This window comes from Oncorhynchus mykiss, chromosome 16, assembly GCF_057628025.1.
Source record: "Oncorhynchus mykiss isolate SJ-2025 chromosome 16, ASM5762802v1, whole genome shotgun sequence".
NCBI classification, from domain to species: domain Eukaryota; kingdom Metazoa; phylum Chordata; class Actinopteri; order Salmoniformes; family Salmonidae; genus Oncorhynchus; species Oncorhynchus mykiss.
In genome coordinates, this window is record NC_143037.1 from 20,727,459 (window position 1) to 20,751,799 (window position 24,341).

The following is a 24,341-nucleotide window of genomic DNA, read 5'->3' on the forward strand; positions in this document are numbered from 1 at the left end:
CTCAGCTCAACCAAAGTCACAATTTCATTTGATGACATAACATTAGTGGAAATATACTTACCTTGCAATTGCATCACAAAAAACAAATCACATTAATGACACAATTTAGGGTTTCATTTGAGGTGACAACCTTTATTGAAATGTCTTTGTTGAAAAAAATATATATATACAAGTGTATAACATTGATGGACAAAACATTTTAGTGCATAATTTAGACTGAATGACCGTATTGGCTGATGGACATAGCGCATTATAATTTTAAGAACATAACATGCAAAACAAAAATCACTCCCATGAAGTGTAAAACCACTGAACAGACAAAGGAGGCTCTCATATAAATAAAAATGAAATATTTTCTTCAAATATAAAAAGTAATTTACAGGACTGATAAAAACCTCAGAATTAAAATGACTAAAGTAAACAATTGATCAATTATTCAGTTAGCTTCGTCAGTTAAACTGAGGCACTTGCGTGCGTGAGTATTGAGGACTTTTAATCTACACCCAACCGAGGGTTGATGCAGACAGGAGAGCAGTGTTTCAATGAACCTACATTACCACCACCCAACACCTCATGTAGAAATCCATACTAACTAGGACCAATGGTCAAAGCTTGGGTCTATACAGTAGATCACCCTCTGATTGTCCTTTAATAATATAGTTCACAGTCTACTAATGTATAGTGGTCTACCTTGTTCTAAAGGCCCCGCACCTCCCACAGCAGGATCTCATTGTAGGCAACGGTAAAGAGGAGTTTCCCTGAGGGGGAGAATCGACAGGTCTGCAAAGAGTCACTGTGGTGGAGGAAGTCCTGAAACCTACCGCTGGATGATTTGATGAGCTTCAGCACTCGCTCTGAGAGAGAGAGACAAAACACACAGCAGCTTCATGCAACCTATTTACATACATACAGAATGTGTCATTGAGTACAGTACTGTGCAGAGAGACACACATGCTGGTGATTTGTCAAACTGATGCTGTATTGTAAATGTGAAAATACCAAGCATGCCTGTGCCAAGCTGGTCTGCTTTTGATGGGTTTTTATTGTAGTTTATTTTAATGCTTCATTCCTTGCTAGCAAAAAAAAAGAAGTGATTTTTACAACACAAAACACAACAGTCACATTGTAAAACTGAAATGAGAGAGGTAGAAGAGAAGTGACATGCACCTTTTGAGCCCACCGCTATGAGGCGACCCTTGGAGGAGAGGCTGAAGCACATGGCCCAATGGGACAGGGCAATCTTCTTTATGACCCGTTTCTTGGCCAGGCTGTAGAAGGACAGCTCTCTCTCCACTCCATAGCCTGTGTACACCACCAGGCCAGGGTCTATGGGGCTGAAAGCAGCCAGACTGGGAGGAAGGCTGTCTGACTCCTGATGAAGACAGAGATAAAGAGAGAGAGGACTTTTTAAAAATACAGAAATGTTCACAGTAAAACTATTCCATGCTTGCAAGGTTGAGAAAGGTTTTTCAAGTAAAAAACAGCCATTGACTGATATCACGTCTCATCTTGCACTTCACGTCGGGGCCGATTCAGACTTTTTTTTACCCGTTCTGATTGAAGCTCTTCTCAGTATTCAGTCCTACCCTATGCACATGCGCAATGGGGGTTTGCAGGTATGGCTCCCTTGCAAGCACGGAATAAATGTAATTCAAATCACAGAAAACACACCCTATTTCCCACAGTGTAGTATAAAATGCTTTTAAAAAAAATGTATATACTTTTTTTACATTTTATATTTCATTGTGGGAAATGGGGTGGAAATACTTGTCATCTTGATGACAAGTACCAGTTTGCTTCCATGACTGGTTTCACATTAGTCTCCAGCGAACAGAAGGAAAAATCATCTAAAACTATTGCTATTTTTATTTTACAATCCCCTTCTCCAAACAGATTACTAATTTACCTAGCTCTTATCAATAGCTCTTATCAATTTGTAAATTAAATTGCATGGAGAGCGGTGTGTTATTTCAAATCATTTCTATAAAAAAATAATCCACTTGGAACAAACAGGTAAACTCAAACTTATTTATGATTTCCATATCTGTAGACACACCTCTGCCACACCTTCAATTTCTGTGATCTACCCCCCAAAGAAATACCTTGCTGGGACATGCATTTCCCCATGCTTAATAGGTGCAATATGCAGAAATCACACCGCCATTTCTTGGATGATAAAATTCAAATAGTTTGCCTAATTTCAGTTTATGGTGACAAAACAAGCAGTCATTATGTAGAGAATCATTGTACCAGCTAATCCGCTGTGAAATCTATTTTATATAACCAAAAATATTGTATTTTCATCTGTTTGAAGCTGGTGTACAAAACTGAAATGAAAAGACGAAAAAACGACTTAAGAATGGGAAGCATAGAAATGACGCACATAGAACAAATCCACCAGTTTTTAGACTCGCTTTCAACGAGAATGACAGATCTATAACTTACTTTTCTATGTGAATTTGGTCGGGTCGCCTACATATTGCAGCTTTAAGTCCAAGTTCAGAATACATAGAGAGAAAAGCGCATAAGAAGGGAATGAAGTTACATTGATGCGGACGTGCATAACTTGGGTCTGAATTCCCACTATCCTGAATAAAATCCTCACCTGAAAGTGCTTGTCTAACAGACTGATTTCCATGCTATTTATTTTGCGTGCATGTGTGTGTATGCCTATGAAGAGAGGTTTACCTCAGGATTGGCAGGGGCTGGAAATGTGAGCCAGTCCAGGAGCTCACACTTGTCCTTCATCCAATCAGCTGCCCAAACGCTGACTCGTCTGTCTGCACTGGCAGCCAACCACATCTCGTTTCCTTCAAGCCCAAATTCTTTGTACTGATGGACAAAATGCATGACGACACAATTCCTTCATGTAGATTCTTAGTAGCTCCTCAAAAACAGTTACACTAGTAACCTCAGAAGACGTCACACAGAAGAACTATGTTCTAGTCATTCTATGTATACTATAGGATCGGGTCTCCCCCTTTATACATTATAATTTGAAAGGCAAAACTGATCCTAGATCTGCACTCCTACTTAGATGTGTGAATATGGGCCCTGACCTGTTTCTTCACACACTGGATGGTAGTGATGGGTGCCCCCTTGTGGTCGCTGATGAGTCTGACGGTAAGCCCGGTTACTGGGCTGCTGACAGCCATCAGGCCGTCCCTCCCAGCAGAGAGGATCACCTGACCTGAGGGTCAGAGGTCACATATAGCCTCCGTTATATAATGTGTATTATTATACATCCCAGTGAAATGACATACAAACGGTGTCCCAACAGAAAGACTGCCATCACATCCTAAACATGAATAGTAAAGCAGAGTCGGCAGTGTCCGACTACCAAATTCACACACGAGACAATGTCCACAGGTACCTTCCCAAACACACACACCGTTAGCAGAGTACTGGATGGCGGTGACGGCCACAGGGTGCGGGTGCAGCTTGAGTTCCATCTCTGAGGAGGCCAGGCGAAAGATCCTTAGGGTCCCGTCGCTGTACCCCCCCACCACACAGGCACCCCCTTTAGAGGGACTGACCGGGCTCCAGCACGCACTACCACAGCTCTGACAGACAAGACGGGGGGAACGGGGGGGGGGGATCAGGGGTGTAGATATTGACAGTCAGACTCCTAGGTTTATAACTGGTGCATGATGCGTTGGAGCTTCTCTCTCTCTCGATGTGGCATGTAGCCTTGTAAGTACCATGTCATAATGGAATTGCTACCGCATGTGATATACAGCCATTTAGCCTGTGTAAGGCGGTAGTTGAAAATAATAGCTCTGTTCATGTCATAGCTCTAATTATAACATGCTTCACAACATTTTGTTGTTTATAAGCGCTTTATAATATTTGCATTATAATACATATGGCTGCTTTTACAATGTATTAATGTATATAGGTGTAATCAGGGGTTAAAGCAACAACAAAAATCCCATGACTGAAACTTAAGTGGATCTCAGATCGATTGTCTGCTGGCCCAAGTCATCCTCCCCTTCCATTTATAAATGTCATGCCCATCCTGCTCTTAGGGAGAGAGGATCATTTTGTACATGTATTAAAACTGCGAGTTTCACCACTTTCAGTCCTTTTCGATTAGAAACAAACAATGACCCATATGAGTGGAAATACGTCACAGCGACTGAGCGCATTAACGTTATAAAGTTTTTTTTGAATCCACACGGCCATCTTAGCTTTAGGGTTTCCTGTAGTTGTCTTGCAGTCTCACCTGGTTGAGCACCTGAAACTGCACCACCAGTTCGTTGTTGGGGGCCGTCCACACCCTCACACTGCCATCCTCCCCACACGTGGCAAAGTGGCTCTCGTCTGGGCTGAAAACCACGTCATTTACCTGAACACCGGGGGGGGGTCATTCAATGTACGGATAGAGGCGTCCACAATGAACGCTCATATAGGCTCCAAAAGTCAAACGCATGCACACGCTGGCAAAAACTCTATACTGTACCCTGCTCTTGTGCCCGCTGATGAGGCGGATGCTGGTGTTGTCCACCCAGTTGATGTACCACAGGGTACCCGCCGTGGTGCCCACGATGCCCATGTCCATGACGTCGTCAAAGGCCGCGCTCACCACCGTCCCGTCTAGCATCATCTCCTGCTCCAATAGCACCAGAGCACCTCTGATAGACAGAGGCAAGGACCAATGAGAGTAGACCATTCGATCAAATAAGCCAATTCATTGAATAAGAGTGGTTCTCTATATAAAACGTAATAGCCTCACAAGATCGCACTGATGCAATACATGTACACTGAACCAAAACATAAAACGCAAATAAACTGAGTTACAGTTCATATAAGGAAATCAGTCAATTGAAATGAATTAACTAGACCCTAATCTATGGATTTCACATGACTAGGGATAGATATGAATATGTTGGTCACAGATACAGTTCCTTAAAAAAAAAAGTAGGGCCTTGGATCAGAAAACCAGTCAGTATCTGGTGTGACCACCATTCGCTTCATGCAGTGCGACATCTCCTTTGCATAGAGTTGATCAGGCCGTTGATTGCGGCCTGTGGAATATTGTCCAACTCCTCTTCAATGGCTGTGTGAAGTTGCTTGATATTGGCGGGAACTGGAACATGCTCTTGTACATGTCGATCCAGAGGATCCCAACCATGCTCAATGGGTGACATGTCTTGTGATTATGCAGGCCACGGGAAAACTGGGACATTTCAGCTTCCAGGTATTGTGTACAGATCATTGTGACATGGTGCCGTGCATTATCATACTGAAACATGATGTGATGGTGGTGGATGAATGGCACGACAACGGGCCTCAGAATCTCGCCACGTATCTCTGTGCATTCAAATTGCCATTGATAAAATGCAATTGTGTTGGTTGTTCGTAGCTTATGCCTGCCCATACCAATAACCCTACCATGGGGCAATCTGTTCACAATGTTGACATCAGCAAACCACTCACTAACACGACCATATACAACGCTGCCTGCCATCTGTCCAGTACAGTGAAGAGCACACTTCTCCAGCGTGCCAGTGCCCATTCAAAGTGAGCATTTGCCCACTTAAGTCGGTCACAACACCAAACTGCAGTCAGGTCAAGACCCTGGTGAGGACGACGAGCACGCAGATAAGCTTCCCTGAGACGGTTTCTGACAGTTTGTGCAGAAATTCTTCTGTTGTGCAAACCCACAGATGGTTAGTCTCAGACAATCCAGAATGAGAAAAAGCCAGATGTGGAGGTCCTGGGCTGGCTTGGTTACACGTGGTCTGTTGGGCATACTGCCAAATTCTCTAAAATTACGTTGGATGAGGGTTATGGTAAAGAAATTAACATTACATTATCTGGCAACAGCTCTGGTGGACATTCCTGCAGTCAGCATGCCAATTGCCCTCTCCCTCAAAACTGGAGACATCTGTGGCATTGGGTTATGTGACAAAACTGCACGTTTTAAAGTGGCCTTTTATTGTCCCCAGCACAAGGTGGACCTGTGTAATGATAATGCTGTTTAATCAGCTTATTGATATGCCACACCTATTTAACAGGGATGTTAGACAGGTGTGACTAACAGGGATGTAAACAACACTTTACATGTTGTATGCTGAAATTGCTCCGCCGTATAAGACAAATAAAGTAGAAACATAGAAATAGCGGACATAGAACAGATCTACCGCTTCTTAGACTTGCTGTCAATGAGAATGACAGATCTGTAACTACCATTTCTATGTGAATTTGATCAGGTCCCCTCAAAAAGTTACATATTGCAGCATTAACTAAATACCACATTTTCAAGGAATATAAATCAACAGGACACAGAGATGAATGGGCTTTAAAGACATGTGATGAGAAGATACACTATGTAACATAGGAGGATGAGGGAAAAGGTATGTAAGGAGTAGAATGTGTAGGCTGAGAAGGAGTGTGCGGTGAGCAACAGACCTGTCCTCTGTGTTAGAGGCCTCTCCTCCAGGCCTCATGCCCTGTACAGCTGCCACGCCCCACAGCCTCAGCCTACGAGTGTTACTGCCCGTCAACAGACGGTTCCCCCGACACAGCAGCACTCCTAGGAACACACACAAACGTACACTAATACTGTACATACAGACTCACAAACCTATTTTGGAGACGGGTTTATTTGCAAGGATTGTGATGTGTGTTTATTTACCAACTTTAGTTGAATGAAGTCTGGATAAGCTTTGGATAAGAGTGCCTGCTATGAGTAACATTGTTAAAAATGTAACTGACCGATCTCCCCTTGGTCAGCCTCCCAGGTCATGAAGCAACGCTGGGTGTTGCAGTCCCAGGCACACACATGTCCACTGTTGGTGCCCGTGAAGAGGATGGAGTTGGCGTTGTAGCACAGAGCCGTCAGCTCCACGTCACCCACCTCCTCTGGCACACACACTCTCTGCACCTAGAATTTGAATTAGAAAAACATTATTGTCCACACAACATGGACATTTTTCTTCAAAGTCTTTGTGAAAGAAAAACGTTGTTGTCCTCGTTATGTGGAAATATGTCTTCCTATGAGGGAGGACATGTTGAACATACCTGGTGCCGGCCTGATTTTTATCCAAGCAGAGGGGCTCTAGTTAGCTAGACATGCCCAGCCCAAACCAGGCAGGAAATAAGCAGTGTTCAACAAAAGAAGGCTGGTATTATACTGAAACATATTCTCTAGAAAGCAGGCCAAAAGAGCATAGTTTGGGTCGGTACGATAGTGTAAAAAAAGTATCAGGGCTACCTTCTTAGAAAAACAATTCATTAGAAATTCACTCTAATTCTATTGTTACCTTGAGCTCCACGTCCAGGCCCTGTGTGTGGGTGTTGCAGAAGTAGAGTCCATGGCTGCCCACACAGGCCAGCTGGCTGGCTGCAGAGGGGCAGAAGGCCACGTCGTGGAGCGGGCCGGACACACTGATCCTGGACAGCAGCTGGTAGGTCCTGGTGCTCCACAGCGCCACCTCCGGGTCGGTGAAGTCCCCTGCAGGAGGGCGGATTCAAATACCATTAAAAAACATTTTCCATCTCTCATCCTTGAGGTAATCATTAATCTGTATGTGACTGAATAAGTGAACACTATGTAGTGAAACTCCACTTGTCCTTGAAGGACTGTTCCACTGACCCACAGTGAGGAAGAAGAAATCATCCCTGGAGAAGGACAGGGCCTGCACTGCCCCCCGGTGGTATGAGATGGTATTACCGCAGGTTCCATCCTGAACGTTCCAGATGCAGATGAGGCTCCTGGAGCCACCGCTGCCCCCTGCCGCCGAGGCCACAGTCTGAAAGAGAACAACACACCGTCAGAGACGTGCAATGACTCATAAAATCACCTGTCTAGTTTGATCCCTTCTAAGTCACATAAACACTTTAAACAGGATAATTCAGACTTAGCACAACTAGTCACAGAGAGAAACCACATTCAGAAAGTGGTTGAGACGCAGAGAATGCATCATCCTTATTGGCACCAGCACAGTCCACCACCTTCATCATCATCGCTCATGCTAGAGAGGAGACTGGAGGCCTACCTGCGCGTCATTGGTAACAGCCAGACAGGAGATCTCCTCAGTGTGGCCCAGCCAGTGTCTCTGGGAGCCAGTGTGTAGGTTCTCCACCACCACCACACAACCACAGGAGTATGCAAACAGACCTGCAATCAGTCAACACAACTAGGGCTGTGGCGGAATTTTGTCAGCCGGTGATTGTCAAGCAAATAACTGTCGGTCTCACGGTAATTGACAGTTAATTAATACAAACACATCTCCTGGCATCCACACATAGCCTAAAATACATAGACTTAAATAATTTTAAGTCTAATAAAGCCATGTAATATAGCCTACACCTTCACAATAAATCCATGATTTATTTTAGACAGGTCTAAAGAAGCATGGTATAAAGAAAATGTAGTCCATTTCAGAAGAAAATAATTGCATACTCTGAGTTCTCCTTAGGTTAGATCCTAATGTGGCTGTGGGCTACACTAGTTCATTTAGCAGACAAGATTTGTGGCTGTGGCATTATTTTATAGAATGAAGAATACAACTGAACAAAGCTGAATAAAATATTAATATTTTCTCCAAACGATGAGGGAGTGTGCACATTTGACTATTCTGTGTTAAGCGTTAAGTTAATTTATAGTTATTAATGTAACTTTAGTGGTTCTGTAAACTTTGGGCTATATGTTTTGATTTTTAATACATTGTAAGGCTGCATGAGACTAATGATGATTTGAAGAAAGTCGCTTGAAAGGCATGAGCTGTTTTTGTTTTGCACAGGCTGCACACACCAATAGTCTCTCACAATTTGACAAGCACTTGATGATGCCTCGAATTTCATGGCGACATCCCCTTTGTGGTCATAATGCACCATTAAAACAAAACCATGCCTTTTGAAGCCCGGAGTGCTGCGTTGTGCCCTTCTCCCCGAGTGTGCTGCGCAATCCGAAACATCTCTCACTCACACGGCTCTCTGTCACGTGATCGAGTCTTTCTCATAGGCTACAAGTGAAGACGGACACATCGGAGACGCAACTGCGCGAGTCATTATTCAATTCTGAGGTGCATATTGAAAACATCGGATGAACTGTCCACATTTAATTTGTCAGCCAACAAGATGAGTAGGCCTAACGAACAGCAAAAGCACTAGCCTATGTCAATCTACTATACCCACAAAAGTCGACCAATTCTATTCTGTGTGAGAAATAAATATTCCAAACATAGTCTGGGACAGTTGTGGGATGCGATAGATCCCAAGTTAATACAACCACTAGCATCAAAAAAACTTTTTTTATGCAATGTGGCTGACGCAACAGATCAGAACATTTAGCTTAAAATGTTGATTAACTATTAGACTATTTCTTCACATTATAAGCGCACATGGTAGTAGGCATTAAGCGCGAATGTTCCATTTGTGAAAAACACCATTATCAAGTGACTGCAAACGCGATTATGCATGTAATTTTTTTATTATAAAGGTGCATTTATGGTGAAAATGATCTTCCCCAAACTTGAAACTCACGCGCTGCGTAGTTAGGCTCTACACCCTTTGTAAAGTGGATGGATGTGCATCATTTTAAGAAGTTATTTGGCCACTTCAGTTGTGATACAAACCTTAAAATGCAATGAAATAGCCTATAGAAATGTTGCGCAACATGAGCTCATGGGTTCAAATGAAGTGTTTGATTAGATTTTCGAAGACATTTGCATTGATGTCAGACTGATTAGAGAGACAATAGAGTGCAGAGTACCAGGCAGTTAGCAAGTTTGGTAGGCTACTAATGACCATCAGCAGCATCAGAGCTTGGAGAAGCCTAATTGCCGTGACTAAAGCGGTCATGTGGAATTTGACTGCCTTCATGACTCGTGACCGCCAGTGTGGCGGTAATACGGTCACCGCAACAGCCCTAAAGAAAACCACCACACAATCACAGGAGCACGCAAACAGACCTGCACTCAGTCAAGTTTCAAGTTTTAATGTCACGTGGACAAGAAACATAACATCCCTTTCTTGCAAGCTCCAAACCCAACAATCAATATCAATGTAGTACTAATAATAACATAAGATAGAACCAAAACACAAGAGAAATAAAAATAAAGACACGAGAAAGTAAGAAGCTATATACAGGAAAGTACACAACTACCACACAACCACAGCAGTACACAAACAGACCTGTAATCAGTCAACACAACCACATAAGATAAACAAACAGCGATGAAACTGTAAATAAGAAGGAAAGAGACAAGGGTTTGGGTCATACATGCTTACGCCAAGTCTTATAATGCATTATAACTTGCATCATAATATTTGCTGTATTCTATCAGTATATTTTAGTCAGCCAATGAAATCAGCTGAACAAGCGCAAGGTTTTACCTGTTTCTGGATTCCACACCATGTTGGCCCGCCCATTGCCATTGTAACCAATTACAGCCTTCAGACTCAGGCCCTCTTCGCCCAGTTCAGGAGTTGCAGTACTCTGAGATGGAGACAAGCAGACAGAATGCTTGGAAAGCAAGCCTTAATAAATGCAGGCTTCCTTATTTCTCAATGACGGGACTTGAGCTGGCGAGAGGTGCTCTCTACCTGGTCGAGGGTGGAGGTTTTGAAACGTGGGGTGAAGTGCTTGTAGCAGTCAGGACGCACTGGCTTCTCCACCTTCAAAGAATCTGTATAACATACAACACACATACATACATATATACACATACATATATAGCGCATTCGGAAAATATTCAGACCCTTTTACTTTTTCCACATTTTGTTACGTTACAGCCTTATTCTAAAATGGATTTTTTTTAAAATAATCTTCAATCTACACAAAATACCCCATAATGTCAAAGCAAAAACAGGTTTTTAGAAATGTTTGCTAATTTATTATTATTAAAAGCAGAAATACCTTATTCAGACCCTTTGCTATGAGACTCGAAATTGAGCTCACGTACATCCTGTTTCCATTGATCATCCCATACCATCCCTACAGTGAAGCATTGTGGTGGCAGCATCATGCTGTGGGGATATTTTTCAGCGGCATAGACTGAGAGACCAGTAAGGATCGAGATAAAGATGTACAGAGAGATCATTGATGAAAACCTGCTACAGAGTGCTCAGGACCTCGGACTGGGGCAAAGGTTCACCTCCAACAGGACAACGACCCTAAGCATACAGCCAAGATAATGCAGGAGGGCTTCAGGACAAGTCTCTGAATGTCCTTGAGTAGCCCAGCCAGAGTCCGGACTTGAACCCAATCGAACATCTCTGCAGAGACCTGAATATAGCTGAGCAGCGGCGCTCCCGACTGACTGCAGGAATGTCCAACAGAGCTGTTACCGGAGAATTTAATGTCAATTTCTCTACCATAAGCCGCCTCCAACGTAATTGTTATAGAATTTGGCAGTACATCCAACCAGCCTCACAAACGCAGAACACGTGTAGCCACGCCAGCCCAGGACCTCCACATTCGGCTCCTTCACCTACCGTCTGAGGGGGGTGCTGAGGAGTATTTGTGTCTGTAATGAAGCCCTTTTGTGGGGAAAAAACTAATTCTGATTGGCTGGGCCTGGCTTCCCAGTGGGTGGAACTGGTGACCAAGTGGGTGGGCCTATGCCCTCCCAAGCCCACCCATTGAAGCATCCCTGTCCAGTCATGTGAAATCCATAGATTAGGGCCTAATGAATGTATTTCAAATGGACTGATTTCCTTCTATGAACTGTAACTCAGTAAAATCTTTGAAATTGTTTGCGTTTATATTTTTGTTCAGTATGTACAGTACCAGACAAAAGTTTGGACACACCTACTCATTCAAGGGGTTCTCTTTATTTTGACTCTTTTCAACATTGTATAATAATAGTGAAGACTTCAAAACTATGAAATAACACATGGAATGTAGTGTGCAAAGCTGTCATCAAGGCAGAAGAAGAATCTCAAATATAAAAATATATATATATTTTTATAATTTTTTGGGGGTTACTACATGATTCCATATGTGTTATTTCATAGTTTTGATGTCTTCAATTCTATTCTACAATGTAGAAAATAGTACAAATAAAGAAAACCCATTGAATGAGTAGGTGTCCACACTTTTGACTGGTACTACATGCATGACGATTATCTTTGCCACTGAATTTATAAATAAATAATTTACCATTGTCCGCTGCTCTCTTCAGACTAGACTTCAGGGTTGATGAGTCTCCGCCTGCTGCCATCTCAGTGACTTTGAGAAAGGAGCCAGACGGAGGGCGAGGGGAGGGGCCTGCCAGGGGGGCAGGGAGGGGGGCAGCGCGGGGAAGAACCTCGTCAATGTCCTCCTCACAAAGAGACAGGTGGCTCAGAGCTTAAGAAGGAAAGAGGGAGACACAGGAGAAGGGCAAAGTGGGGGAGAACATGTACTTTAGGTCAGTTGTAAAACAATACCTTGCTCCTTATCTTTGCAGAAAGTCATAAGAAAAATGGTGGAAACCTATTGGCGGGCTAGGTGGAACGATCACCATCATTTTTTGCACACTTTTCCAGGGGTTGGTGCTAGGGGTAATTTTACAAGTAAGGGTGAGAGATAAAAACAAAGTGTAAAAAAAGTGAATGAAAAAAGGAGCAGTGATTCTCACCTTGTCCAATCCTGTCTATGGAGCTGATGTCCAAACAGGGTGGAGGTGAGGTGGGAAGGGGCGCTGTCCGTCGAGGCATTCCATTGGATAGCAGCCTACCGTTGACCTCTGACTCTGAAGGACCTTTAAGGGCTACAGTAGAACCCCCAAATTCTGAATATCTATTGATAGCCAGAACTAGAAGACTTACTTCTTTTTGTACATGCTATTCTATTTACTGGCAACCTTTTCAAATATGGTGCGAATGACATAGAAAGAAATGATGATTCATCATCTGTTTTTGTATTTACCTGGTTTAGGAGGGGAAACAGAGGCTGCCTTTGGTGGTGAACTGCGAGAGAAAAATGAAAACTGATAAATTACACACAGATGCATGAATACAACCTACTTATACAATTTACAACAGTACAGTAATGCAATACCACTGTGGATAATTATTTGTGGGACAGACAGACAGGCAAGACTCTCACCGTCTGTCAGTTCCAGTCTCCTGAGGGTGGGCCAGGAAGTCCCAGAAGAAGATGGCGTCTCCTACTGAGACCACAGCCATCTGGTCTGGGGTGAAGTTCACCTGGCGAATAGGCTGGCTGTGGCCTATGAACATCTGGGATGGAATGGCGTCTTCAAATCAACACATTTCAAATGAATAACGTCACAACTTTTAAAAACTACTTGAAATTTGGTAAGATCACAATACTGAAATCCATAAATTGCTAATACAAAATGCCGGTTGGCATGGTAACCGAACCCAATCAACTTTACCTGCGAGTTGACATGCAGCTGCATGCTGTAATCCCACACCTTCACAGCATTGTGTCCTGCTGTCAGTAAGAAACGTCCATCCTCACTCACAGCTAGAGAGGAACACTGGTGCTTGTGTACCTTAGACACCTGGCAGGGATACCATACACAAAACACTGAAGAACTCCACCAAAACAATGTAGATATATTAAGTACCTTGATTAATAAAACAAATGTATCACCCACGCTTTTCTTTTCCCACTAGCTCTGACTTTGCTGATAAGTTGCTTTGTTGAGGAAATGGTTTACTTACTATCATCGTGATATATGGTTGTCTCACCGAGCTACCTTATTAAGACGAATGCACTAAGTCCCTCTGGTTAAGAGCATCAGCTAAATGACTAAAATGTAAAAACATCTCTTTAGGTCAGTGGCAAAGACAATCAGCACCTTCATTACAACACACATCACTGTATTATGCACATCAACATTGTCACACACACACAACCACACTATATACACAAAGGTATGTGGACACCCCTTCAAAATTTGTGGATTTGACTATATCAGCCACACCCGTTGCTGACAGGTGTATAAAGTCGAACACAGTCATGCAATCTCCATAGACAAACATTGGCAGTTGAATAGCCTTACTGAAGAGCTCAGTGACTTCCAACAAGTCAGTTCATAAAATTTCTGCCCTGCTAGAGCTGTCCCGGTCAAATGTAAGTGCGGTTATTGTGAAGTGGAAATGTCTGGGAGCAACAACAGCTCAGCTGCGAAGTGGTAGGCCACACAAGCTCACAGAACGGGGCCGCCGAGTGTTGGAAAAAATTGTCTGTCCTCGGTTGCAACACTCACTACCAAGTTCCAAACTGCCTCTGGAAGCAAAGTCAGCACAAGAACTGTTCGTCGGAAGCTTCATGAAATGGGTTTCCGTGGCCGAGCAGCCACACAAAAACCTAAGATCACTAAGCGCAATGCCAAGCGTCGGCTGGAGTGGTGTAAAGCTCGCTGCTATTGGACTCTGGGGCGGCGGAAATGCATTCTCGGGAGTGATGAATCACGCTTCACCATCTGGCAGTGCGACGGATGAATCTGGGTTTGGAGGATGCCAGGGTAACGCTACCTGCCCCAATGCATAGTGCCAAATGTAAAGTTTGGTGGATGAGGAATAATGGTCTGTGGCTGTTTTTCATAGTTCGGGCTAGGCCCCTTAGTTCAAGTGAAAGGAAAATGTAACACTACAGCATACAATGACATTCTAGATGATTCTGTTCTCCCAACTTTGTGGTAACAGTTTGCGGAAGGCCCTTTCCTGTTTCAGCAGGACAATGCCCCCCCCGCCATGACAAAGCACAAATTGAGGTCCATATAGAAATGGTTTGTCGAGATCAGTGTGGAAGAACTTGACTGGCCTGCACAGAGCCCTGACCTTAACCCCATTGGACACCTTTGGGATGAATTTGAACGGCGACTGAGAGCCAGGCTTAATTGCCCAACATCAGTGCCCGACCTCACTAATGCTCTCGTGGCTGAATTGAAGCAAGGCACCCGCAGCAATGTTCCAACATCTAGTGGAAAGCCTTCCCAGAAGAGTGGAGGCTGTTATAGCAGCAAACAGGGGACCAACTCCATATGAATGCCCATGATTATAGAATGAGATGTTCGACGAGCAGGTGTCCCCACACACTACAAAAGTATCTCCCACACTAAAACGTAGACACACACACCTCAAAAACAGAAAGACGGCATGCATATCAGTACCACTACCTCTCTGAGCAGTCGTCCGGTGTTCGCGCTAATCCACAGGATCTTGTTGGCGGAGGTGGTGACCAGTAGGTGTCCGGTGGAGGCCGGGGAGAAGCACACCTTCAAGGCCGAGTCTAGAGTGGTGCTCTCCACATCCAGGATACTCACGTCCACACGCAGCAGCTGGGTGATGCAAAGTAGAGCATCATGTTACCTCGGCTCAGATACACATCCGAACTTGTTCAAATCTAATTTTAAATTGTCACATGCTTCGTAAACAACAGGTAAAGACTAACAATGAAATGCTTACCTTCCCAACAATGCAAAGAGAAAGAAAATATACAGATAATAGAAAAGTAGAACACATAATAAGTTATAATAAATACACAATGAGTAACAATAACTTGGCTATATATATATATATATATATATATATATATATAGGAATCCAGTAGCGAGTTGATGAAGGGTAATTGAGGTAGATATGTACATTTAACATATACAGTTGAAGTCAGAAGTTTACATACACCTTAGCCAAATACATTTGAACTCAGTTTTTTACAATTCCTGACATTTAATCCTAGTAACAATTCCCTGTTTTAGGTCATTTGAAATTCACCACTTTATTTTAAGAATGTGAAATGTCAGAATAATAGCAGAGATTATGACTTATTTCAGCTTTTATTTCTTTCATCACATTCCCAGTGGGTCAGAAGTTTACATACACTCAATTAGTATTTGGTAGCATTGCCTTGAAATTGTTTAACTAGGGTCAAATGTTTCAGGTAGCCTTCCACAAGCTTCCCACAATAAGTTGGGTGAGTTTTGGCCCATTCCTCCTGACAGAGCTGGTGTAACTGAGTCAGGTTTGTAGGCCTCCTTGCTCGCACACGCCTTTTCAGTTCTACCCAAAAAATGTCTATGGGATTGAGGTCAGGGCTTTGTGATGGCCACTCCAATACCTTGACTTCGTACGTCCTTTTGCCACAACTTTGGAAGTATGCTTGGGGTCATTGTCCATTTGGAAGACCCATTTGCAACTAAGCTTTAACTTCCTGACTGATGTCTTGAGATGTTTGATGTTCTTTTTTTTCTCCAAGATCGCATAGCAGTTCAGACGTCTTTTGTCCTCGTCTTGTCGTGTCCTGTATATATATATATTTACAACTTTTTTTCACATACATTTTATTTTTATTTTCCATCAACTCATCTTCTAAACACTCTCCTGCAACCAGCCTCACCAATTTATATTTATAAAAAAGTATTATTTACCTCAGATCTGCAATCCTTCAGGAAGCTAGCCAGAAACTCCAGGAGGCTGGCCAGAAACTAGCCAGAAGCTAGCCAGGAGCTAGCCCAGAAGCTAATCAGAAGCTAACCACGGTTTGTGGTCATCGGCTGTCCTTTAGTTCGAAATTCTATCGAAAATCTATCGCCAGTTTTGTACGGCGCAGCGCGGCTCGGGAAACGGAACATACCGGACCATTTTTTTTTTTTCTCTCCATGTCCCTGAATTTCAACTGCTCTCTGGACGTTCATACCCGGATCTCACAGCTAGCTAGCTGCTATCCGTGTGACAGTCGGCTTTCGTCGATTCCGGAGCAAACATCGATTGTTCCGGTGCTAGCCAGCTCCGTCAATCACGCCTGAGTTCCATCATTCACTCCTGGGCTGCAGTCACCTATCCGGACCCGTTTCACTGCCTACGCGGAGCCCCACCGGGCCTTCACAACCGGACTGCCGACGTTATCTACCTGAAGGAGATCCGGCTGGCTCCTCTGTCGCGACGTTACCGGAACGCCCATCTGCGGCCCGCTAACCGTTAGCTGTCTTTCCGGCTGCTATCTGAATAGACAATCGGACAATTTATTTATTTGAATTATTATGTTTTCTTCTCGGGCCTCTATAACTATATCTATTGTTCTTATTTTTGTTGTTGTGTGATTTGGATTAATCCCCTCTACCACACGGAACCCCACTAATCTACTGACCGAACGCAAGAGGTGGCTAACAACAGACTCCATCCTATGCTAGCTTGCTACCGGTTGGCTTGGCTAGCTGTCTAAATCGCCGTGACCCTAAACCAACCTCTCCACTCACTGGACCCTTTTGATCACTCGACTAAGCATGCCTCTCCTTAATGTCAATATGTCTTGTCCATTGCTGTTCTGGTTAGTGTTTATTGGCTTATTTCACTGTAGAGCCTCTAGTCCTGCTCACTATACCTTATCCAACCTATTAGTTCCACCACCCACATATGCAATGACATCTCCTGGTTTCAATGATGTTTCTAGAGACAATATCTCTCTCTTCATCACTCAATACCTAGGTTTACCTCCACTGTATTCACATCCTACCTTACCTTTGTCTGTACATTATACCTTGATGCTATTTTATCGCCCCCAGAAACCTCCATTTACTCTCTGTTCCAGACGTTCTAGACGACCAATTCTTATTGCTTTCAGTCGCACCCTTATTCTACTCCTCCTATGTTCCTCTGGCGATGTAGAGGTGAATCCAGGCCCTGCAGTGCCTAGCTCCACTCCTATTCCCCAGGCGCTCTCTTTTGACGACTTCTGTAACCGTAATAGCCTTGGTTTCATGCATGTTAACATTAGAAGCCTCCTCCCTAAGTTTGTTCTTTTCACTGCTTTAGCACACTCTGCCAACCCGGATGTTCTAGCTGTGTCTGAATCCTGGCTTAGGAAGACCACCAAAAATTCAGACATTTTAATTCCAAACTACAACATTTTCAGACAAGATAGAACTGCCAAAGGGGGCGGTGTTGCAATTTACTGCAAAGATAGCCTGCAGAGTTCTGTCCTACTATCCAGGTCTGTACCCAAACAATTTGAACTTCTACTTTTAAAAATCCACCTTTCTAAAAACAAGTCTCTCACCGTTGCCGCCTGCTATAGACCACCCTCTGCCCCCAGCTGTGCTCTGGACACCATATGTGAACTGATTGCCCCCCATCTATCTTCAGAGCTCGTGCTGCTAGGCGACCTAAACTGGAACATGCTTAACACCCCAGCCATCCTACAATCTAAACTTGATGCCCTCAATCTCACACAAATTATCAATGAACCTACCAGGTACCTCCCCAAAGCCTTAAACACGGGCACCCTCATAGATATCATCCTAACCAACTTCCCCTCTAAATACACCTCTGCTGTCTTCAACCAAGATCTCAGCGATCACTGCCTCATTGCCTGCATCCGTAATGGGTCAGCGGTCAAACGACCTCCTCTCATCACTGTAAAACGCTCCCTGAAACACTTCAGCGAGCAGGCCTTTCTAATCGACCTGGCCGGGGTATCCTGGAAGGATATTGACCTCATCCCGTCAGTAGAGGATGCCTGGATATTTTTTAAAAATGCCTTCCTAACCATCTTAAATAAACATGCCCCATTCAAGAAATTTAGAACCAGGAACAGATATAGCCCTTGGTTCTCCCCAGACCTGACTGCCCTTAATCAACACAAAAACGTCCTATGGCGTTCTGCATTAGCATCGAACAGCCCCCGTGATATGCAGCTGTTCAGGGAAGCTAGAAACCATTATACACAGGCAGTTAGAAAAGCCAAGGCTAGCTTTTTCAAGCAGAAATTTGCTTCTTGCAACACTAACTCAAAAAAGTTCTGGGACACTGTAAAGTCCATGGAGAATAAGAACACCTCCTCCCAGCTGCCCACTGCACTGAAGATAGGAAACACTGTCACCACTGATAAATCCACCATAATTGAAAATTTCAATAAGCATTTTTCTACTGCTGGCCATGCTTTCCACCTGGCTACTCCTACCCCTGTCAACAGCACTGCACCCCCAACAGCAACTCGCCCAAGCCTTCCCCATTTCTCCTTCTCCCAAATCCATTCAGCTGATGTTCTGAAAGAGCTGCAAAATCTGGACCCCTACAAATCAGCCGGGCTAGACAATCTGGACCCTTTCTTTCTAAAATTATCTGCCGAAATTGTTGCCACCCCTATTACTAGCCTGTTCAACCTCTCTTTCGTGTCGTCTGAGATTCCCAAAGATTGGAAAGCAGCTGCGGTCATCCCCCTCTTCAAAGGGGGGGACACTCTTGACCCAAACTGCTACAGACCTATATCTATCCTACCATGCCTTTCTAAGGTCTTCGAAAGCCAAGTCAACAAACAGATTACCGACCATTTTGAATCTCACCATACCTTCTCTGCTATGCAATCTGGTTTCAGAGCTGGTCATGGGTGCACCTCAGCCACGCTCAAGGTCCTAAACGATATCTTAACCGCCATCGATAAGAAACATTACTGTGCAGCCGTATTCATTGATCTGGCCAAGGCTTTCGACTCTGTCAATCACCACATCCTCATCGGCAGACTCAACAGCCTTGGTTTCTCAAATGATTGCCTCGCCTGGTTCACCAACTACTTCTCTGATAGAGTTCAGTGTGTCAAATCTGAGGGTCTGTTGTCCGGACCTCTGGCAGTCTCTATGGGGGTGCCACAGGGTTCAATTCTTGGACCGACTCTCTTCTCTGTATACATCAATGAGGTCGCTCTTGCTGCTGGTGAGTCTCTGATCCACCTCTACGCAGACGACACCATTCTGTATACTTCCGGCCCTTCTTTGGACACTGTGTTAACAACCCTCCAGGCAAGCTTCAATGCCATACAACTCTCCTTCCGTGGCCTCCAACTGCTCTTAAATACAAGTAAAACTAAATGCATGCTCTTCAACCGATCACTACCTGCACCTACCCGCCTGTCCAACATCACTACTCTGGACGGCTCTGACTTAGAATACGTGGACAACTACAAATACTTAGGTGTCTGGTTAGACTGTAAACTCTCCTTCCAGACCCATATCAAACATCTCCAATCCAAAGTTAAATCTAGAATTGGCTTCCTATTTCGCAACAAAGCATCCTTCACTCATGCTGCCAAACATACCCTTGTAAAACTGACCATCCTACCAATCCTCGACTTTGGCGATGTAATTTACAAAATAGCCTCCAATACCCTACTCAACAAACTGGATGCAGTCTATCACAGTGCAATCCGTTTTGTCACCAAAGCCCCATACACTACCCACCATTGCGACCTGTACGCTCTCGTTGGCTGGCCCTCGCTTCATACTCGTCGCCAAACCCACTGGCTCCATGTCATCTACAAGACCCTGCTAGGTAAAGTCCCCCCTTATCTCAGCTCGCTGGTCACCATAGCATCTCCCACCTGTAGCACACGCTCCAGCAGGTATATCTCTCTAGTCACCCCCAAAACCAATTCTTTCTTTGGCCGCCTCTCTTTCCAGTTCTCTGCTGCCAATGACTGGAACGAACTACAAAAATCTCTGAAACTGGAAACTCTTATCTCCCTCACTAGCTTTAAGCACCAACTGTCAGAGCAGCTCACAGATTACTGCACCTGTACATAGCCCACATATAATTTAGCCCTATCAACTACCTCTTTCCCAACTGTATTTAATTTATTTATTTATTTTGCTCCTTTGCACCCCATTATTTTTATTTCTACTTTGCACATTCTTCCATTGCAAAACTACCATTCCAGTGTTTTACTTGCTATATTGTATTTACCTTGCCACCAAGGCCTTTTTTTGCCTTTACCTCCCTTCTCACCTCATTTGCTCACATTGTATATAGACTTGTTTATACTTTATTATTGACTGTATGTTTGTTTTACTCCATGTGTAACTCTGTGTTGTTGTATCTGTCGAACTGCTTTGCTTTATCTTGGCCAGGTCGCAATTGTAAATGAGAACTTGTTCTCAACTTGCCTACCTGGTTAAATAAAGGTAAAATAAATAAATAAATAAATGTTGCTTCTATATATCCACCTAATTGTCCTACCTCATAATGCCATCTATTTTGTGAAGTGCACCAGTCCCTCCTGCAGCAAAGCACCCCCACATGTAAACTTTCGACTTCAACTGTAACTATGAATAAAGTGTCAGATAATAAACATTAGCAGCAGTGTACAGTGAGGGACAAAAGTATTTGATCCCCTGCTGATTTTGTATGTTTGCCTACTGACAAAGAAATGATCAGTCTAATTTTAATGGTAGGTTTATTTGAACATTGAGACACAGAATAACAACCAAAAAATCCAGAAAAACACATGTCAAAAATGTTATAAATTGATTTGCATTTTAATGAGGGAAATAAGCATTTGACCCCCTCTCAATCAGAAAGATTTCTGGCTCCCAGGTGTCTTCTATACAGGTAACGAGCTGAGATTAGGAGCACACTCAAAGGGAGTGCTCCTAATCTCAGTTTGTTACCTGTATAAAAGACACCTGTCCACAGAAGCAATCAATCAATCAGATTCCAAAATCTCCACCATGGCCAAGACCAAAGAGCTCTCCAAGGATGTCAGGGACAAGATTGTAGACCTACACAAGGCTGGAATGAGCTACAAAACCATCGCCAAGCAGCTTGGTGAGAAGGTAACAACAGTTGGTGCGATTATTCGCAAATGGAAGAAACACAAACGAACTGTCAATCTCCCTCGGCCTGGGGCTCCATGCAAGATCTCACCTTGTGGACTTGCAATGATCATGAGAACGGTGAGGAATCAGCCCAGAACTACACGGGAGGATCTTGTCAATGATCTCAAGGCAGCTGGGACCATAGTCACCAAGAACACAATTGGTAACACACTACGCCGTGAAGGACTGAAATCCTGCAGCACCCGCGAGGTCCCCCTGCTCAAGAAAGCACATATACATGCCCTTCTGAAGTTTGCCAATGAACATCTGAATGATACAGATGACAACTGGGTGAAAGTGTTGTGGTCAGATGAGACCAAAATGGAGCTATTTGGCATCAATTCAACTCGCCGTGTTTGGAGGAGGAGGAATGCTGCCTATGACCCCAACACCACCATCCCCACCGTCAAACATGGAGGTGGAAAAATTATGCTTCGGGGGTGTTTTTCTGCTAAGGGGACAGGACAACTTCACTGCATCAAAGGGATGATGGACGGGGCCATGTACCATCAAATCTTGGGTGAGAACCTCCTTCCCTAAGCCAGGGCATTGACAATGGGTCGTGGATGGGTATTCCAGCATGACAATGACAGAAAACACTTGGCCAAGGCAACAAAGGAGTGGCTCAAGAAGAAACACATTAAGGTCCTGGAGTGGCCTAGCCAGTCTCCAGACCTTAATCCCATAGAAAATCTGTGGAGGGAGCTGAAGGTTCCAGTTGCCAAATGTCAGCCTCGAAACCTTAATGACTTGGAGAAGATCTGCACAGAGGAGTGGGACAACATCCCATCTGAGATGTGTGCAAACCTGGTGGCCAACTACAAGAAACGTCTGACCTCTGTGATTTCCAACAAGGGTTTTGCCACCAAGTACTAAGTCATGTTTTGCAGAGGGGTCAAATACTTATTTCCCTCATTAAAATGCAAATCAATTTATAACATTTTTGACATGCGTTTTTCTGGATTTCTTTGTTGTTATTTTGTCTCTCACTGTTCAAATAAACCTACCATTAAAAGTATAGACTGATCATTTCTTTGTCAGTGGGAAAATGTTCAAAATCAGCAGGGGATCAAATACTTTTTTTCCCTCACTGTATGTGATGAGTCAAAAATGGTGCAAAAAGGGTCAATAGTCCAGGTACCTATTTGGTTAACTACTTAAATAACTATTTAGCAGTTTTACGGCTTGGGGGTGGGTATAAGCTGTTTAGGGTTCTGTTGGTTCCAGACTTGATGCATCGGCACCGCTTGAGGTGCAGATGCAGAGGAAATAGTCTGACTTGGGTGGCTGATGCCTTTAACAATTTTAGGACCTTCCTCTGACACCGTCTGGTATAGAGGTCCTGGATGGCAGGAAGCTTGGCCCCAGTGATGTACTGGGCCGGACGTAGTACCCTCTGTGGCGCCTTGCGGTCGGATGCCAAGCAGTTGCCACACAAAGCAGTGATGGAGCCAGTCAAGTTGCTCTCAATGGTGCAGCTGTGGAACTTTTTCAGGATCTGAGGCCCAGTACCAAATATTTTCAGCCTCAAGAGGTGTTGTGAAGACTGTGTTGGTGTGTGTGGACCATGATAGATCCTTAGTGATGTGGACCCCTAGGAATTTCCACTCCACTAGAGTCGTGCCGATGTCAATGGCGGTGTGCTCGGTCCTCCATTTCCTGTAGTGCATGATCAGCTCCTTTGTCTTGCTGACGTTGAGGGAGAGGTTGTTGTCCTGGCACCACACTGACCTCCTCCCTATAGGCTGTCTCATCATCATCGGTGTTCAGGCCCATCACTCTCGTGTCATCAGCAAACTTAATGATGGCGATGGAGTCGTGCGCGGCCACGCAGTCCTGGGTGAACAGGGACTACAGGCGGGGACTAAGCACACCCCCCTGAGGGGCCCACGTGTTGAGGGTCAGCGTGGTGGATGCATTGCCTGCACTCACCACAAGGGGCAGCCCGTAAGGAAGTCAAGATACAGACGGAGGTGTTCAATCCCAGGGTCCTGTATCTTAGTAATGAGCTTGGAGGGCACTATGGTGTCAATGAACAGCATTCTCACACAGGTGTTCCTCTTATCCAGGTGGGAAAGGGCAGTGTGGAGTTCAATAGAGATTGCATCATCTGTGGCTCTGTTGGGGTGGTACGCAAATTGGAGTGGGCCCAGGGTGTCTGGGATGATGCCGTTGATGTGAGCCATGACCGGCCTTTCAAAGCATTTCATGGCTACAGATGAGAGTAGTACGGGGCAATAGTCATTTAGACAGGTTACCTTGGCGTTCTTGGGCACAGAGACTATGGTGGTCTACTTGAAACATGTAGGTGTTACTTTATCTCTGCCAAAATTACTGCAGAGACACACCAGTTGGTCCTGACCTACCATTTGGGAAGTACAGAGTAAATCACTATTTTTTTACACTATAATTTGAACAATAAAGTTGTTCAAGCCACATATAGGAAAACAAAGCTCAAAGACTAATTGATTGACACAATAACAGGGGGCAGAGATTTTGTTGATCGTAAGAGAACCAACAGCACCTCATCCAGGGAGCGGGCGGCCATGATGGTGACGGTGTACTCAGACGGCCCGACGAAAGCCAGACAGCGATTGTCACTGCTTACAGTGAGGGCGTCAGGAGCACGTTCAGTCCCTCGAGCAACCACATTACCTACACAAAAATAGAATGAGGGAGGGTGTGTTGGGGCATAAAATTAACTTATTGGTCTACCAGCCACTGTCGCAGGTAGATTTAAAAATCTACAAGCCACTCAGATTTTATAGCAGCCAAAATAAAATAGTC

At 44.1% G+C, this 24,341-nt stretch overlaps 1 protein-coding gene across 4 annotated transcripts in view; it reads right to left on the bottom strand.

The window, feature by feature from the left end:
• Nucleotides 1–104: 104 nt before the first annotated feature.
• wdr90 (WD repeat domain 90) overlaps nt 105–24,341 on the bottom strand; it is a 58,911-nt gene continuing 34,674 nt past the window's right edge. Inside the window, exons 22-42 of one of the 4 annotated variants that reach the window (XR_016487169.1) lie at nt 24,079–24,209; nt 15,087–15,248; nt 13,335–13,463; nt 13,043–13,193; nt 12,863–12,903; nt 12,573–12,704; nt 12,113–12,301; nt 10,555–10,637; nt 10,345–10,447; nt 8,004–8,125; nt 7,601–7,757; nt 7,269–7,459; nt 6,721–6,889; nt 6,415–6,538; nt 4,463–4,634; nt 4,226–4,348; nt 3,392–3,563; nt 3,060–3,190; nt 2,689–2,832; nt 1,168–1,372; nt 105–854 (exon numbers count right to left, since the gene is read on the bottom strand). Coding sequence is in view for 2 of the 4 variants with exons in the window: in XM_036946479.2 (XP_036802374.2) it covers nt 697–854; nt 1,168–1,372; nt 2,689–2,832; nt 3,060–3,190; nt 3,392–3,563; nt 4,226–4,348; nt 4,463–4,634; nt 6,415–6,538; nt 6,721–6,889; nt 7,269–7,459; nt 7,601–7,757; nt 8,004–8,125; nt 10,345–10,447; nt 10,555–10,637; nt 12,113–12,301; nt 12,573–12,704; nt 12,863–12,903; nt 13,043–13,176; nt 13,335–13,463; nt 15,087–15,248; nt 24,079–24,209 (2,972 nt within the window). In the remaining 2 variants the exon portion in view is untranslated. Of the gene's footprint in view, nt 855–1,167; nt 1,373–2,688; nt 2,833–3,059; nt 3,191–3,391; nt 3,564–4,225; nt 4,349–4,462; nt 4,635–6,414; nt 6,539–6,720; nt 6,890–7,268; nt 7,460–7,600; nt 7,758–8,003; nt 8,126–9,925; nt 10,192–10,344; nt 10,448–10,554; nt 10,638–12,112; nt 12,302–12,572; nt 12,705–12,862; nt 12,904–13,042; nt 13,194–13,334; nt 13,464–15,086; nt 15,249–24,078; nt 24,210–24,341 lie in introns of those variants that run through there. The other 3 variants (XM_036946479.2, XR_016487170.1, XM_090202208.1) reach the window with 3 other exon arrangements.